This window comes from Oncorhynchus keta, chromosome 10 (genome assembly GCF_023373465.1).
Source record: "Oncorhynchus keta strain PuntledgeMale-10-30-2019 chromosome 10, Oket_V2, whole genome shotgun sequence".
Classification (NCBI taxonomy): Eukaryota; Metazoa; Chordata; class Actinopteri; order Salmoniformes; family Salmonidae; genus Oncorhynchus; species Oncorhynchus keta.
The window spans coordinates 42322399-42339429 of record NC_068430.1 but is presented as its reverse complement, the minus strand read 5'-3'; the positions used below and the strand labels follow the sequence as shown (position 1 = coordinate 42339429).

The following is a 17031-nucleotide window of genomic DNA, read 5'->3' as shown; positions in this document are numbered from 1 at the left end:
TTACTAGCAACAACAAATTAAAAGGATTTTGGACAAGGGATCCGTGGAAAAAGTTGAAGTTACAATACAATGTCATATTCATGTTCTTAGCCCTTATATGCACAACATGGGCCTGTGAGGCTCACAGATTGGTCTTCACAATACTCCATTAATGATCTTGTACAACAGAATTCTTCTTCTATTCCCCCAAAATTTGGTTTTGAACACAGTGCATTATTTTAATATTGCAAAATGTGTAGAATTGCAAGAAATTAACTTTAAAACGGTATGGTATTGCCAAGGTCTGGACATGCACTGTTTTAGTCAACGTAAAACTACTTGTATGCTATTTTTAATGCCGTCTACAGTAGGAGTTGTATTCTGATGAAGGCGACTGATGCATTTGCTGACACGAAATGGGTCCCCGACGCAAACAAAGTTTGGGAACCCCCTTGTGTACCACACACTGAGCTATGCACGTTAGTACGTTGGTAAATTCCACAAGACTACAAGTCCCAGCGTGCATAGCGGCGGTTGCCGTTCTTCGTTGCACTGGTATTTCCTGTCGCTCTTTTTCGTAAGAGTTGGCTGCCTGCTACACTGTCGGCTGTTTATTCAATCAAACGTGTACCTCGTGCCATTGTAAGGTACGTTACATGACGCTGAATTTTATTACTACTTACAATGTCTAATTCATGCCTTTTTGTGGTTCTATGCTTCTTATTGTATTTACTCCACGTAACCTTGTTACTGATGACAGGAGTTCAAATGATGAGCCAGAACTTGTAAACATACATACATCAGCCTTGACAAAAAGTCGAATACCGTAAAAGACAAAATGAACAATGACTGTGTCAGATAAAGGTAGATACATATAATTATTGCTTGGTGACCATAATTATATTATTTTTAATTAAAGATGTGACAAGCTTGCGAGGAGGCATCAGGGCATGTCCATGTTTTCTTGAATTTACGTAAGAGAAATCTAAATCATTTTACAGCTCGCGTCCTCTCTCTCGTTACCTCCTTCTCGAAACCCATTGGATGAGAGAGCCAGAGGTCCCGCCTTTCTGACCTTTTCTTCCAATGGGTTTTGAGAAGGAATGGAGATTCTCCCATCAACAGATGAGATTTTGGTTGCAATCCAAAATCAAAGTAGACTGTCCTATACCCTCAGCCCTTGAATGAAATGTTACATCGTCACATCTGAGTGTACCAAGCGAGAGATGATCAAAGACGCAATTTTCCTTTATGGAAATCTTGAAGTTGCGCTAATAAACAACCAACCTAAAGCAATTAATGTACCTAGCAAGCTAACAGTTACACATTGCTGGCTAGCTAGTTTTATAGTTGTGATTTTATTCCAATACATTTCAGAATTCCCCCAAAATATTTTTATGAAGCTAGGTACTTTTTAAAGTCTCCTCACTATGAGACTAAGACTATTGGCAAACGCTGAAATCAATGTCATATCTGTTGAGCGACACGTGACCACAGTTTTGCTTTACATTGTGGGCCAAATCAACCCCACAAGTGATCGTGACAACCATGGAGTTTATTACCCAGTGAAACACTTGATCCCAACAGGTTCCATTTTTGATAAGTGTATAAGAAAACAAAAGCATGCAATAGTCGTTCCATGTCATTGCAGCAAGCCATGACACCCGCAATCTCAGATTGTTCTTAAATAGTTTGTGGTTAGAAACAGGTTATATTATTTTGTTGACATTTTAATTTGATCTATGCGAAATTAAGCGAATTTATTGCACGCAAATTGGCCATTTTAATAAATAGGATTCAGATATTCTATAAATATAGTACCACACTTCTTCCTCCACCCCTCCCCCACCTATACATGCCCAATGATCCGTGAACCGTACATGATACAGACAACACCTTGGTGTCATTGTACTCCTCAGTGTGGTTTAAAATATGGAGTATCGCTACATTCTGGAATACAATTTTACACATGCATTTAATTTTAAAGCTATTAATATTGACCTCAAAATACATCACATTTCAAGACTGGGTTCCCTGCTACTTTAAAGTTGCGCTAAATAAATGTTATGAGCACCACCAACACAGGGAATGGATTCAAAGGGAACTCCCTCTGCTGGTGATTTGTTGAATGGGCAATCCTACAGGAGGGCTGTGATTGGTTAATGACATATACATGTTCATTTCTATGTATAACGTTTAGTTTTTAGTAGCAGAGAGCCCACTGGAAATTGTATATTGTTCCAAACAATGTCTAAATTAATCAAACATGAATACATGAATGTGAAAAATGGTATTTCAGAATACAGTGCCTTCAGAAATTATTCACACCCCTATACCTTCTCCACATTTTGTTGTTAGTGTCTGAATTTAAAATGGATTAAATGTATATGTTTGTCACTGGCCTACACAGAATACTCCATAATGTCAAAGTGCAATTGTTTTAAGAAAATTAATAAATTAAAATGTTTTGACTCAAGTATTCAATCCCTTTGTTATGGCAAACCTAAATAAGTTCAGAAGTAAACATGAGTTTAACAAGTCACATAAGTTGCATGGACTCACACTGTGTGCAAAAGTGTTTCAACATGATTTTTTGAATGACTACATCATCTCTGTACCCCACACATACAATTATCTGTAAGGGCCCTCAGTCGAGCAGTGCATTTTAAACACAGATTCAACCACAAAGACCAGGGAGGTTTTCCAATGCCTCACAAAGAAGGGCAGCTATTGGTAGATGGGTAAATGTAGATGGATTATGCATCAATACACCAAGTCACTACAAAGATACAGGCGTTCATCCTGCTGGAGAGGAAGGAAACCGCTCAGGGATTTCTCCATGAGGCCAATGGTGATTTTAAAACAGAATTTAATGGCTGTGATAGTAGATAACTGAGGATGGATCAACAACATTTTAGTTACTCCACTATACTAACCTAATTGACAGAGTGAAAAGGAAGCTTGTACAGAAAACATGCATCCTGTTTGCAACAAGGCACTGAAGTAATACTTTAATACAAACAATTGGCCAAAAATGTACTTTTTGTTCTGAATAGAAAGTGTTATCTTTGGGGCAAATCTAATATAATACATTACTGAGTACCACTCCATATTTTCAAGCATAGAATATTATTTGTACTATTTTCTACATTGTAGAATAATCGTGAAGACAATCCAAAAAGTGTATGTTAGATTCTTCAAATTAGCCACCATTTGCCTTGATGACAGCTTTGCACACTTGGCATTCTCTCAAGCAGCTTCATGAGGAATGCTTTTCCAACCGTCAAGGAATTCCCACATATGCTCAGCACTTGTTGGCTGCTTTTCCTTTACTCTGCAGGCCAACTCATCCCAAACCATCTCAATTGGGTTGAGGTCAGGTGATTGTGGAGGCCAGGTCACCTGATGCAGCCCTCCATCACTCTTCTTGGTCAAATAGCCATTACACAGCCTGGAGGTGTGTTTTGGGTCATTGTCCTGAAGAAAAACAAATGATTGTCCCACTAAGCACAAACCAGATGGAATGGCATATCACTACAGAATGCTGTGGTGGCCATGCTGGTTAAGTGTGCCTTAAGTTCTAAATATATCACAGACAGTGTCACCAGCAAAGCACACCCACACCACCTCCTCCATGCTTCACGGTCAGAACCACACATGCAGAGATCATCCGTTCACCTACTCTGCGTCTCACAAAGACACGGCGGTTGGAACCAAAAATCTCATTTGGACTCATCAGACCAAAGGACAGATTTCCACCAGTCTAATGTCCATTGCTCATGTTTCTCGGCCCAAGCAAGTCTCTTATTATTGGTGTCCTTTAGTAGTGGTTTCTTTGCAGCAATTCGACCATGAAGGCCTGATTCACTCTCCTCTGAACAGTAGATGTTGAGATGTGACTGTTACTTGAACTCTGTAAAGCATTTATTTGGGCTGAGGTGCAGTTATTTCTAATAAAGATGTCGTCTGCAGCAGAGGTAACTCTTGGTCTTCCTTTCCTGTGGCGGTCTTCATGAGAGCCAGTTTCATCATAGTGCTTCAAAGTTCTTGAAATGTTCAGTTTTGACTGACCTTCATGCCTTAGAGCACATATGTCAGAGTCAAGGCCCGCGGGCCACATCCGGCCAGCGAGAAGGTTTTTACGGCCCCAGGGATGATCTTGATTTATTATTAGAACCGGCCCGCAGACCGCAGCAAGCCGGCAGCCCGCAGATCTTTTACACGCACCAATACTACATTTCCCACAATGCAACGGTGACGCACCGAGCAGTAGGCTGCTTCATTTCAATATTTATTGGCACAGCAGTTGTCAGCATCACAGTAAAATTAACTTTCAGATACCCATCAAAAATGGCAAAACGGAAGGTGGACACTGAGAACCGGGGTTTCAAACAAGGTGGGAGTCGGAGTATTTGTTCACGGAGGTAGCTGGAAAACCTGTGTGTCTTCTGTGTGGAGAAAGTGTGGCGGTACTGAAAGAGTATAATCTGAGACGACATTATGAAACGAAACACGCGGACAAAAACAAGAATATGGACATGGAACAAAGGCTACAAAAGGCAGAGGAATTAAAACGAGGCCTCAAATCTCAACAGGCTCTGTTCAAAAAAGCCAAATCACAAGGCCAGGCTGCTGTCAAGGCCAGTTTTATTTTGGCAGAAGAGATCGCTAAATCAGCCCGGCCATTTACGGAGGGGGATTTCATCAAAAACTGCATGATTAAAGTTTTGACGAAGTTTGCCCAGAAAAAGGCAACTCTTTTTAAATGTGAGTCTGAGCAGAAACACCATTGCCGAGAGAGTAGACCAGTTGTCCATCAATCTAAAAGAGCAGCTTGTGAAAAAGGGAAAAGATTTCATTCAGGGAAAGGTGCTTCAAAGATGTTTCGAGCTTCGTGAGGAGATTTGTCTGTTCTTGGACAGCAAAGGGAAAGACACAACACAACTCCGAGACGAAATGTTTCTGTGTGAAATGGCTTTTCTGTGTGACATTACGAGTCATCTGAATGCAATGAACTTGCAGCTGCAGGGTCGGGATCGTGTCATCTCTGATATGTACAGTACAGTGAAGGCATTTAAAACCAAACTGACTCTGTGGGAGACGCAGATGCGGAAAGAAAATTTGAGCCACTTTCCCAGCTGCCAGACCATGAAAGAGAAGCTCTCTACCAGTGCGTTCCCGAGCGCACAGTTGGCTGATAAAATAGGTATGCTTGCCGCTGACTTTCGACGCCGATTTGCTGACTTTGAAGCACAAAAAAGCAGGTTGGAACTGCTCGGTAACCCATTTGCTGTTGACGTGGAAAGCTCACCACCAAACCTCCAAATGGAGTTGATTGACCTCCAATGCAATGATGCACTGAGGGCAAAATATGCGGCAGTGGGTGCTGCGGAGTTCGCCCGTTTCCTCCCGACACAATGCCCCAGCTGCGCATCCAGGCTGCTCAAACGTTGTCTATGTTTGGCAGCACATACCTGTGTGAACAACTGTTTTCTTTGATGAACTTGAACAAAACATCACACAGACGTCGACTTACTGCTGAACACCTCCACTCAATTCTGAGGATTTCCTCAGCTCAGAGCCTTACCCGAACATTGATGAACTTGTGGAAAAGATGGGACACCACCAAGTATCACCCTCAACCTCAAACAAGTGAACATTACTGTGCAATCACATATTTAGAGTTTTTACTCAGTTCAAGTTTAAAAGTTAAAGTTTAATATTTGTTTTCACTGCATGTTACTTCTCCTTAAACAAAGTGTTGTTTTTGATTAATAGATTTTTGCACTTTATTTTATTGTATTTCAATCCAATTATATTTTAAAAATATTTCAGTTGAGTGGATGATAGAAAATTGCTATTATTGTTTTTTTCTTTGAAGTAAATTTAGCCCACTTTTGCTAAAATAGAAAATATAGGCTACTGATGGTGCCTTGAATACCGGTTTCTTTCATTTAATGTTCATGTTATGGGGATTTTTATATAAAGGAAATTTGTCTTTTGTGTCTGTTGAAAATTAAAGATTACTGACAGAGCCATAAGAAAATATTGCTTTATTTATCTGATCATATTGGAATATATTTGTTAGGTTTTCAGTAGGTTCAATTAGGTTCACTAGACTATATGCGTCATTTAAAAATTTTTCAATGAACATTCGAACAGTCCGGCCCTCGGCTTGTAGCTAAATTTTTATTTGGCCCTCCGTCCATTTGACTTTGACACCCCTGCCTTAGAGTAATGATGGACCATATTATGACAAGAACAGCTCAAATAAGCAAAGAGTATGTGTGTCCAAACTTTTGACTGGTACTGAATCTAACTAGACATGTTCATATATAAGGCTGAAATATGAACCTTTCAGGGGAGGTCTATGCACAGCAAGTTATGTCAATTAGGCTATTCTTAGAATATTTTTAACATTATCGCAGTTAACGTTACATGGCTACTGTTTTATAGAGGTAAATCCCAGCTTTCTAACGGTGCAGATTTCTTCAGGCTCTACAGTGCGACAACGAAATGAATGCTTAGTTAGCTATAGTTAACTAGCGAGAACTGCTACAAGTTGTGTTTCTAAATGGTGATCTAGTTCGTCTGTCATTATTTTATACCTGCTGCTGAAATGTCGTCGTCTATCTCCTCCGGCATTGGCACACACTGAAGGGTCATTCCGATAATGGCGGATATGTCTTTTTATTGATTGATCATATTTAAGTGTGCTTTCATGAATTACAGTAACAACAATTATTCAACTAATTTCCATGACCTGACAAACCCTAATTGGACAACTTGGATCAGCACATCATGCTATTCAGGCAATCTCGGAACAGTTTACTGTCAACACAGACTAATAGCAAATACATTTGAACAAAGCAGAATCAGGAAATTAATGCGGACTCTCTATTGCTATTCAATTAAGATCCCGACTTCGTTCAGCTTTGATCAACCTGTTTTGCCTTGGTGTGTGAATCTGGGCCAGCGATAGGGTACTTTGTTTTTATAGAGGAGCTGGTACGCAATTCCCCAAAAATTAGAAGTGCCGGTAAGGCGTTCAGGACAGTTTCGTCCCAAATCAAGCACTGTGGGTATAACACTGAATGGAGCTAAGCACAGGCAATATCCAAGAGGACAACCTGGTTAAATCTGATTCCCACGACATTAGGAGATGAATTCAACTTTCAGCAGGACAATAACTTAAGGCCAAATCAACACTGGAGTGTAATGTTTCAGGAATGCTAATTGTATCTGTTACAAACTACAGAAACTATTTCAAAACAATCTGAGATAGTGGGTCGAAATCCTCAAGTGCTTTTTGAGGTGGATAGAACTATATGCATCAATCTTACACTGTACTCTGTATGCAGATGCGGTTCCCATGGAGACCCTTGGCACTGTGTTGCGCAGCCCCTGGGAGACGGGCATCATCATCAGTTCCCGAGGGCATCCAGAGCTTTGTGCCCGCCAGCAGCACCATCGATGCCCACACCCTGGAGCAGCTACAGGCCTTCTTGTCCCGTGCCACGCGCCTCTTCGTCATCACTGGGGCGGGTCTGTCCACAGAGTCTGGCATTCCAGACTACCGCTCAGAGGGGGTGGGTCTCTACGCCCGCACAGACAGGCGACCTATGCAGTATGCAGAGTATATACGCAGCGCCAAGTCTCGTCAGCGCTATTGGGCTAGGAACTATATGGGCTGGCCACAGTTCTCCTCTCATCAGCCAAACTCTGCCCACCTGGCTCTGCAGCAGTGGGAGGAGCAGGGAAAGGTACACTGGCTGGTAACTCAGAATGTGGACGCGCTTCATTCCAAGGCAGGCCATCAAGGACTGACTGAACTGCACGGCTGCGCACACAGGTAGTGAGGTAGAAATGTACTGTGTCACACATACAACACAGACTGACTTCTTCTTCAAGGACATTGGCACAGAACAACACTCAGCTTTTTACCTTTGTGTGTGTGTGTCCCTCTCAGGGTGTTGTGTCTGGGCTGTGGTGCCGTGTCTCCAAGGGAGGACCTCCAGAAGCGGTTCAAAGCACTGAACCCTAGCTGGGGTGCACAGGCAGGAGGTGTGGCTCCCGATGGTGATGTCTTCATTGAGGACGAGCAGGTCCTCCACTTCAGAGTGCCTTCATGTAAGGATTGTGGGGGCATATTGAAGCCAGAGGTGACATTCTTTGGGGACACAGTGAACCGAAGGACAGTGCAGTTTGTACATGAGAGACTAGCTGAGTCCGATGCGGTTCTTGTCGCTGGATCTTCTTTGCAGGTGGGCATGAAAAATATAATTGTTCACGACCTACTATAAATGTTTAAATTGATAGTTTTTCTATGTTGTTGATATAGTCAACTGTTTGTTTCAGGTGATATTCTGTTATGTTTGTCTTACTGATATGGTATACTTATAAAAACATGTCCCTGTGACACAAAGGAAACAACTCAATAGCCTTACAATATGTGGAAGTTTCACATCCCTTCGAATTTTCCAGGTGTATTCTGGATACAGATTCCTACTGGCAGCAGCTGACCAGAAGATCCCAGTAGCCATCTTGAACATTGGGTCTACCAGGGCCGACCACCTGGCAGAGTTCAGAGTCAGTGCTCGTTGTGGGGAGGTATTGTCTGTCATTCAGCCTCACTGACCACAAAGACAGACGGAAGGCCTCACTAGGACATCAGTCACTGATCCACAGATACCGTTGTATTGTTTTGAGAACTATTCAGTGGGCTCTACTATTCTAACTCTTGGTCAACCTGGCAGCAATGCAATCAGCTTTAGGACATTGGGCTGAAGTGATGGACACTACTAGTAACCAGGAATCATGTGTTATGGGCTTGTACATATACAGTGCCTTTAGAAAGTATTCAAATCTCTGTACCCCACAGATACAATTATCTGTAAGGTCCCTCAGTCGAGCTGTGAATTTCAAACACAGATTCAACCACCAGGGAAGTTTTCCAATTCCTTGCAAAGGGCACCAATTGGTAGATGGGTAAAATAAAAAGCAGACGTTGAATATCCCTTTGAGCATGGTGAAGTTATTAATGACACTTTGGAGGGTGTATCAATACACCCAGTCACTAACTACAAAGATACAGGCGTCTTTCCTAACTCAGTTGCCAGAGAGGAAGGAAACCACTCAGGAATTTCACCATGAGGCCAATGGTGACTTTAAAACAGATACAGAGTTTAATGGCATTGTAGTTACTCCATAATAGTAACCTAAATGACAGTGAAAAGAAGGAAGCCTGTACCGAATATAAATATTCCAAAATATGCATCCTGTTTGCAATAACACAAAGTAAAACTGCCAAAAAATGTGGCAAAGAAATGTACTTTATGTCCTGAATACAAAGCATTATGTTTGGAACAAATCCAACAACACACTCTTCATATTTTCAAGCATGGTGGTGGCTGTTATGGGTATGCTTGTCATCAGCAAGGACTAGGGAGTTTTTTTAGGATAAAAATAAACGGAATAGAGCCAAGTACAGTCAAAGTCCTAGAGTAAAACCTGGTTTAGTCTGCTTTCCAACAGACACTTTGAGAAAGATTCACCTTTCAGCAGGACAATACCCTAGAATACAAGGCCACCTATACACTGGTTGCTTACCAAGATGACTTTGAATGTTCTAGTTACAGTTCTGAGTGGCCTAGTTACAGTTTTGACTTAAATTGTCTTGAAAATCTATGGCAAGACTTTAAAATGGCTGTCTAGCAATGATCAACAACCAACTTGACAGAGCTTGACAAATTACTTTTAAAAGTATAATGTGCAAATATTATACAATCCAGGTGTGCAAAGCTCTTAGAGACATACCCAGAAAGACTCACAGCTGAAGGCCTAATCCCTGCCAAAGATTAGTTTAACATGAATTGATTCAGCGGTGTGAATAGCTTATAGCACAAAAAGTTTATATATTTTAAATGTTGTGCACAAATTTGTTTACATCTCTGTTAGTGATCATTTCTCCTTTGCCAAGATAATCCATCCACCTGACAGGTGTGGCATATTAAGAAGCTGATTAAACAGCATGATCATTACACAGGTGCACCTTGTACTGGGGACAATAAAAGGCCACTCTACAATGTGCAGTTTTCTCACACAACACAATGCCACAGATGTCACAAGTTTTCAGCGAGCATGAAAATTGGCAGGCTGACTGCAGGAATGTCCATCAGAGCTGTTGCCAGAGGATTTGAATGTTAATTTAGCGACCATAAGCCACCCCCAATGTAATTTTAGAGAATTTGGCAGTACGTCCAACTGGACGGATCGTATAAGACCAGCCACCCGGACAGCTGATGAAACTGGGTTTGCACTGGGTTTGCACAACTGAAACATTTCTGCACAAATTGTCCGAAACCATGTCAAGGACGTTCATCTGTGTGCTCGTCATCTTCACCAGGGTCTTGACCTGACTGCAGTTCGGCGTTGTAACCAACTTCAGTGGGCAAATGCTCACCTTCGATGGCCACTGGCTCGCTGGAGAAGTGTGCTCTTCACGGATGAATGCCAGTTTCAACTGTCCTGGGCAGATGGCAGACAGCTTGTATGGCGTCGTGTGGGAGAGCGGTTTGCTGATGTTAATGTGAACAGAGTGCCCCATGGTGGCAGTGGGGTTATGGTGTGGGCAAGTATCAGCTATGGAAAACAAACACAATTGCATTTTATCGATGGCAATTTGAATGCACAGACATACCGTGACAAGATAATGAGGCCCATTGTGCCATTAATCCGCCGCCGTCACCTCATGTTTCAGCATGATAATGCACAGCCCAAAGTCGCAAGGATCTGTACACAATTCCTGGATGCTGAAAATGTTCCATTTCTTCCATGGCCTGCATACTCACCAGACATGTCACCCATTGAGCATGTTTGGGATGCTCTGGATGGACATGTATAACAGTGTGTTCCACAGTCATTTGAAGAGTGGGACAACATTCCACAGGCCACAATCAACAGCCTATGCAAAATATATATGTCATGCTTTGTAACCGATGTGAAATGTCTAGCTAGTTAGCGGGGTGCTTGCTAATAGCATTTCAATCGGTGACGTCACTTGCTCTGAGACCTTGAAGTAGTTGTTCCCCTTGCTCTGCAAGGGCCACGGCTGTGGAGCGATGAGTAACGAATCTTCGAGGGTGGCTGTTGTCTATGTGTGCAGAGGGTCCCTGGTTCGAGACCAGGTAGGGGCGAGGAGAGGGACGGAAGCTATACTGTTACAGCTGCATGAGGCAAATGGTGCTCACACCAGATACTGACTGCTTTTCTAAAAAAATGTAAGATACCTGTGACTAACATATGCATATCTGTATTCCCAGTCAATTGAAATCCATAGATTAGGGCCTAATGAATGAATTTCAATTGACTGATTTCCTTATATTATCTGTAACTCAGTAAAGTATTTCAAATTGTTGCATGTTGCATTCATATTTTTGTTGTGTAAATGAGATTTCTGCATTGAAATGAAAATACATTTGCAAACATTTCTAAAAACATGTTTTCACAGTGTGGTAGCCATTATGAGGTATCGTGTTTAGATGGGTGAGAAAAAAATCTGTTTAATCCATTTTGATTTCAGGCAGTAAGACACGTGTCAAACTCATTCCACAGAAGGCCGAGGGTCTGTGGGTTTTCACTCCTCCCTTGTACTTGATTGATGAATGAAGGTCACTAATTAGTATGGAACTCCACTCACCTCGTTGTCTAGGTCTTAATTGAAAGGAAAAAAACAAAAACCAGCAGACACTAGGCCTTCCACATCCATTTGACACCCCTGCTGTAATACCACAAAATGTGGAATAAGTCAAGGGGTATGAATACTTTCTGAAGGCACTGTATACTCTATGGCTGACAGGGCAATATTCTGCAGTTAACCCCTGCCTTATTGATCCTCCCTGGAAGTAATAGTCATCCATAGGAATGAATGGTTATTATTCTACTTTTCACTTAGCCTATCCATCGCTTTAGCTAACTAGTATATACTTTACAGACAACCACCAATATGGAAAATAGGTGCAATAACTATTTTAAGAGTTTTAAAGATGAGCTTTAGATATGTAGGCCTACTAATAATATTGTGGGGTATCTAGTCTTGTCAGTGTACAGACATGGTTTAGGTAATGTCAACACCACAGTAATGCATTTACCAAATGAGGGGGATTTGCATTTCCAATAAATAAATAAACCAATTTATGTAAATCCATGTTATAGTATGTTCTATAATATCCAAAAAGTGCAACAAAGTGCTATTGGAATCACAGAGCCACGGAAGGTAAGGTGACAGTTGGGCTGGTCACACTGAGTCAGTCTGCGCTGAAAGCCTTCCTGAAGTTTAGTCCAGTTATCCAGAACTGACTGAATCTCTGCCTGTTGCAGAGCTAGGCGATTCTCAAAGCTCCTGCTCCGGTCAAACCAGTAGGTGGAGTGGTAGCCCAATAGAATCCCAAAGAGAATGCACAGATTCCAGATTGTCACAATATCTTTCTTAGATACAGAGGACTATTCCTCATCATCTCTGTTGCCCGAACTGTTGCCCGAACTGTCTGATATGAGCAAGTAAAGCCTGAATCGTCCCTGATAGCTCCCCACTGTAGCTCAGTGACTGCAAATCAAATGTTATTGGTCACATACACATGGTCAGTTTGCATACCGCCCCAACTCATGCATAGCAAGTTTGCTGGGGAACTATACTGAACGAAAAAATAAACGCAACATGTAACAATTTCAAAGATTTTACTAAGTTACAGTTCATATAAGGAAATCGGTAAATTTAAATGAATTAAGCTAATCTATGGATTTCACATGACTGGACATCTGCACAGCCATGGGGGGCCTGGGAGGGCAAACACCCACTCAGAATGAATTTTTCAGACGATCCCACAGGTGAAGAAGCCAGACCCACAATGCAAACTAGTCAGGTGTCATTCTCCGGTGGCGGCGAAGTGTAACATTTAATCAACACGGCTGCATTTTTGGCATGTCAGACAAAATTATGATGCTAGCTTGCTAAAAAAATATATATATTTATTTAAAAAAAACACACACATATATATATACACATATATATACATATATGGACACATGAAATCATGTAGTAACCAAAAAAGTGTTAAACAAATCTAAATATGTTATATTTGAGATTCTTCAAAGTAGCTACCCTTTGCCGTGATGACAGCTTTGCACACTATTGGCATTATCTCAACCAGCTTTATGAGGTAGTCACCTGGAATGCATTTCAATTAACAGGTGTGCCTTGTTAAAAGTACATTTGTGAAATTTCTTTCCTTCTTAATGCGTTTGAGACAATCAGTTGTGTTGTGACAAGGTAGCGGTGGTATACAGAAGATAGCCCTATTTGGAAAAAGACCAAGTCCATATTATGATAAGAACAGCTCAAATAATCAAATAGAAACGACAGTCCATCATTACTGTAAGACATGAAGGTCAATCAATATGGAACATTTCAAGAAGTGCAGTCGCAAAAACCATCAAGTGTTATGATGGAACTGGCTCTCATGAGGACCGCCACAGGAAAGGAAGACCCAGAGTTACCTCTGCTGCAGAGGATACGTTCATTAGTTACCAGCCTCAGAAATTGAAGGCCAAATAAATGCTTCACTGAGTTCAAGTAACAGACACATCTCAACCTCAACTGTTCAGAGGAGACTACTTGAATCAGGCCTTCATGGTCGAATTGCTGCAAAGAACCCACTACTAAAGGACACCAATCAGAAGAAGAGACTTGCTTGGGCCAAGAGACATGAGCAATGGACATTAGACTGGTGGAAATCTGTCCTTTGGTCTGATGAGTCCAAATGTGACCATTTTGGTTCCAACCGCCATGACTTTGTGAGAAGCAGAGTAGGTGAATGGATGATCTCTGCATGTGTGGCTCCCATCATGAAGCATGGAGGAGGTGTGATGGTGCTTTGCTGGTGACACTGTCTGTGATTTATTTAGAATTCAAGGCACACTTAACCAGCATGGCTACCACAGCATTCTGCAGTGATACGCCATCCCATCTGGTTTGCGCTTAGTGGTACTATAATTTGTTTTTCAAAAGGACAATGACCCAACACACCTCCAGGCTGTGTAGTCTATTTGACCAAGAAGCAGAGTGATGGAGTGCTGCATCAGATGACTTGGCCTCCACAATCACCCGACCTCAACCCAATTGAGATGGTTTGGGATAAGTTGGATCGCAGAGTAAAGGAAATGCAGCCAACAAGTGCTCAGCATATGTGGGAACTCCTTCAAGTCTATTGGAAAAGCATTCCAGGTGAAGCAGGTTCAGAGAATGCAAAGAGTGTGCAAAGCTGTCATGGCAAAGTGTGGCTACTTTGAAGAATCTCAAATATATTTGGATTAGTTTAACACTTTTTTGGTTACTACATGACTTCATGTGTTATTTCATAATTTTGAAGTCTGAACTATTAGTCTACAATGTAGAAAATAGTCAAAATAAAGAAAAACCCTTGAATGAGTAAGTGTGTCAACCTTTGACAGGAACTATTGTCTGTGATGTAGGGGAATTTTAATGTTTGTACTTTTCTTTTAACTAATTTCTGTCTTCTATTCATGTGCTGTTCTAATAAGCAATTTATGTGTTCATGCAAGTGGCTGACTGTACAAATCCTCACTTATCAGTAGCTGCAATTTGGCAGTACGTCCAGCCGGTGTTTTGAAAACGAATGATAGATATCGTTTCAAGGTCTCAGTTTAGAGAGAAGCCTTGTGAGGTGTTGGTCTGTCACGTGTTGTGAAACAGTATTGGTCGGTCACATGAATGAAACAAAACGGTATTGATGAATTATGCTCCATCATAGCTGTATATTAGACAACTGCTGGGTCTGCCCAGGCATAGCTCCTGATTAACTTGTGTACTATTGTGCAATGAGTTGGTTGGAACCTTTCCAGCGCACTGACAATAAACAATGATTCATTTAAGATTGACTTTGAGAGTCCCTGTGTAAGAATTTCCACGACAATGACATTGATTTTAGAGATGGCAAATTGGCTTAGTCTCAGAGTGAGGAGGCTATAAAACTTAGCTAGCTTCATAAACATATTTTTGGGAATTCTGAAATGTATTGGAATAAATGACCAAACTATAAAACTAGCTAGCCAGCTAGTATGGGTAACTGTAGCTAGCTACATCAATAGCTTTAGGTGGGTTGTTTTTAAGGTCAACTTTAAGATTTTCACCAAGGACATTGTGTCTCCCGATCAACACTCTCCCTCGCTTGGGCAAGAGACATTTAAGGAGCACTCGGATATGACAATGTAAAACATAATTCAAGGGCTGAGTGATGTCTACTTTGAGATTGGACCGCAGCCATTGTGTTGTGTGACAAAACTGTACACTTGAGTGGCCTTTTGTCCCCAGCACAAGGTGCACCTGTGTAATGATCATGTGTTTAATCTGCTTCTTCATATGCCACACGTCAATTGGATGGATTACTTTGGCAAAGGAGAAATGCTCACTAACAGGGATGTAAACAAATTTGTGCACAAAATTTGAGATTGAAGCTTTTTCTGCATATGGAAAATGTCAATAAGATTTTTTATTTCAGCGCTTGAAACATGGGACTGAACTTTACATGTTGCATTTATATTTTTGTTCCGCACAGTTTAGCTAGCTAGCAACAAAAAAAAACAGCTAGCCTAATAATAAATGGTACACCAGTTCAACGCTCATGCCTTTCTTACCACATATAATTTACTTTGACTAATGAATTATAGATCATTGTTTCTACAGTTGATTTGTTTATCAATCTAACGGTAACTTCAAAGTATGCCTGCTTCTGGTCGTCACATTTCTTTGTTGACACTGACAGCAGTAGCATAGTGCAGACTGGTTCTCTTGCCCCCATGGCTAAGTGGGCATGCACAGACTTAGATTCTTGAAGAATTTCTGTTTTATGATTGATTCCACACCAAGCTCAGTTTTGAAGTTCTCTCTAGCACTTAAGATGCAAGTTAAAAGTATTATGAACTTTATTTAAGCAGGTAAATGATTGCCATAAGTTATGTCACTGTGTGCATTGGATCTAGCATGTACATAATGAAGAGAACTGAAAGTGTGTTGATACTGAAAGCAATACAGTTCAAATAAAGTAATTATCAGTCACACCAGTTTCCAGACTATCTTTAACATTATCCCAACAAAATAGAAAATATAAAGCATACATCTTGTCCCTTCGACTGCCATTTTGGTCCGAGACACCTGAAAATAAAATAGAGATATTAATACTGGTGTTCATTCAACTAGCAAAAAACAATATTACACATATACCAGGTAATCAAACATGAATTGAGGTGAGGCCTGCCCTGTACCTCCCGACATCCATCCAATTATTGCACTACGTGATTGGTTGAGGAGACATCAGGTCAAAATCTGAGAGATTCCTGGCAACCCAAACTCCAGCTGCAAAAAGGCCCAGGTTGACCAGTAGGTTCCTAAATAAAGACACATTAAACAATGCATTAATATAATTATATACAACAAAATGATCTTCATGAAAAGTCACGGGAGACAATACAATAATTAATTATATTCATTACTTTATCGAGTAAGTTCCACGTTGACTCTTACAGTTTGTATGTTGGGGGGTATTGTTATGGGGTTGCCCAACCCCACAACGTATCACAAAATGTGTCCCAAATATCACAAAAACATGTTCGTTCGAATTTGATGTTATGTTGGCAATGACTGCTGAGCAATTAGTTAAGGGGTGTTCATACCAGTATATCCAAGGGCAAAGCAGGCACATGTTTAGCAAGATAGCTAGCTACAATGTGAATGTTTAATCATAACTACCTTCGAAAATCATTCCTATCTGTAGCGAACCGACATGCGGTACTGATCCATTCCCCGACACCACCAGACGGTGCCCCAACAGCCTTTTTTGCAGCTCCACTCATATTAGCTTTTTAGTGTGAGTGCTTGCCTTTCTGCTAAATAACGATTTCCCAGCGAGGGGAAGGTTTGACATGTAACACCAATACCGAATGCCATGAAGTTGAAACTACGGTCGCCGATAGCGGCCA

At 41.1% G+C, this 17031-nt stretch overlaps 2 protein-coding genes across 2 annotated transcripts; one reads left to right on the top strand and one right to left on the bottom strand.

Moving 5' to 3' along the window:
* The first annotated feature begins 41 nt into the window (after positions 1-41).
* sirt4 (sirtuin 4) lies at positions 42-8995 on the top strand. Its single transcript, XM_035778229.2, has 4 exons — positions 42-626; positions 7341-7831; positions 7949-8243; positions 8464-8995. The coding sequence occupies exons 2-4, from the start codon at positions 7341-7343 to the stop codon at positions 8614-8616; spliced, it is 939 nt and encodes a 312-aa protein (XP_035634122.1). The 5' UTR covers positions 42-626; the 3' UTR covers positions 8617-8995.
* A 6530-nt stretch (positions 8996-15525) lies between these two features.
* On the bottom strand, positions 15526-17020 carry tomm6 (translocase of outer mitochondrial membrane 6 homolog (yeast)). Its single transcript, XM_035778227.2, has 3 exons — positions 16802-17020; positions 16318-16440; positions 15526-16207 (listed from the first exon to the last, which is right to left on the bottom strand). The coding sequence occupies exons 1-2, from the start codon at positions 16903-16905 to the stop codon at positions 16344-16346; spliced, it is 201 nt and encodes a 66-aa protein (XP_035634120.1). The 5' UTR covers positions 16906-17020; the 3' UTR covers positions 15526-16207; positions 16318-16343.
* Positions 17021-17031: the final 11 nt, after the last annotated feature.

What these genes read in the sequence shown, in the direction of transcription:
- sirt4 (XM_035778229.2), top strand. Translation starts at nt 7,341, where the DNA reads ATGCGGTTCCCATGGAGACCCTTGGCACTGTGTTGCGCAGCCCCTGGG. An exon ending in CTGCACGGCTGCGCACACAG is followed by an intron (nt 7,832 to 7,948) that starts GTAGTGAGGTAG and finishes TGTCCCTCTCAG; the next exon opens with GGTGTTGTGTCTGGGCTGTG. An exon ending in TCGCTGGATCTTCTTTGCAG is followed by an intron (nt 8,244 to 8,463) that starts GTGGGCATGAAA and finishes CGAATTTTCCAG; the next exon opens with GTGTATTCTGGATACAGATT.
- tomm6 (XM_035778227.2), bottom strand. Translation starts at nt 16,905, where the DNA reads ATGAGTGGAGCTGCAAAAAAGGCTGTTGGGGCACCGTCTGGTGGTGTC. An exon ending in GATAGGAATGATTTTCGAAG is followed by an intron (nt 16,441 to 16,801) that starts GTAGTTATGATT and finishes GTCTTTATTTAG; the next exon opens with GAACCTACTGGTCAACCTGG.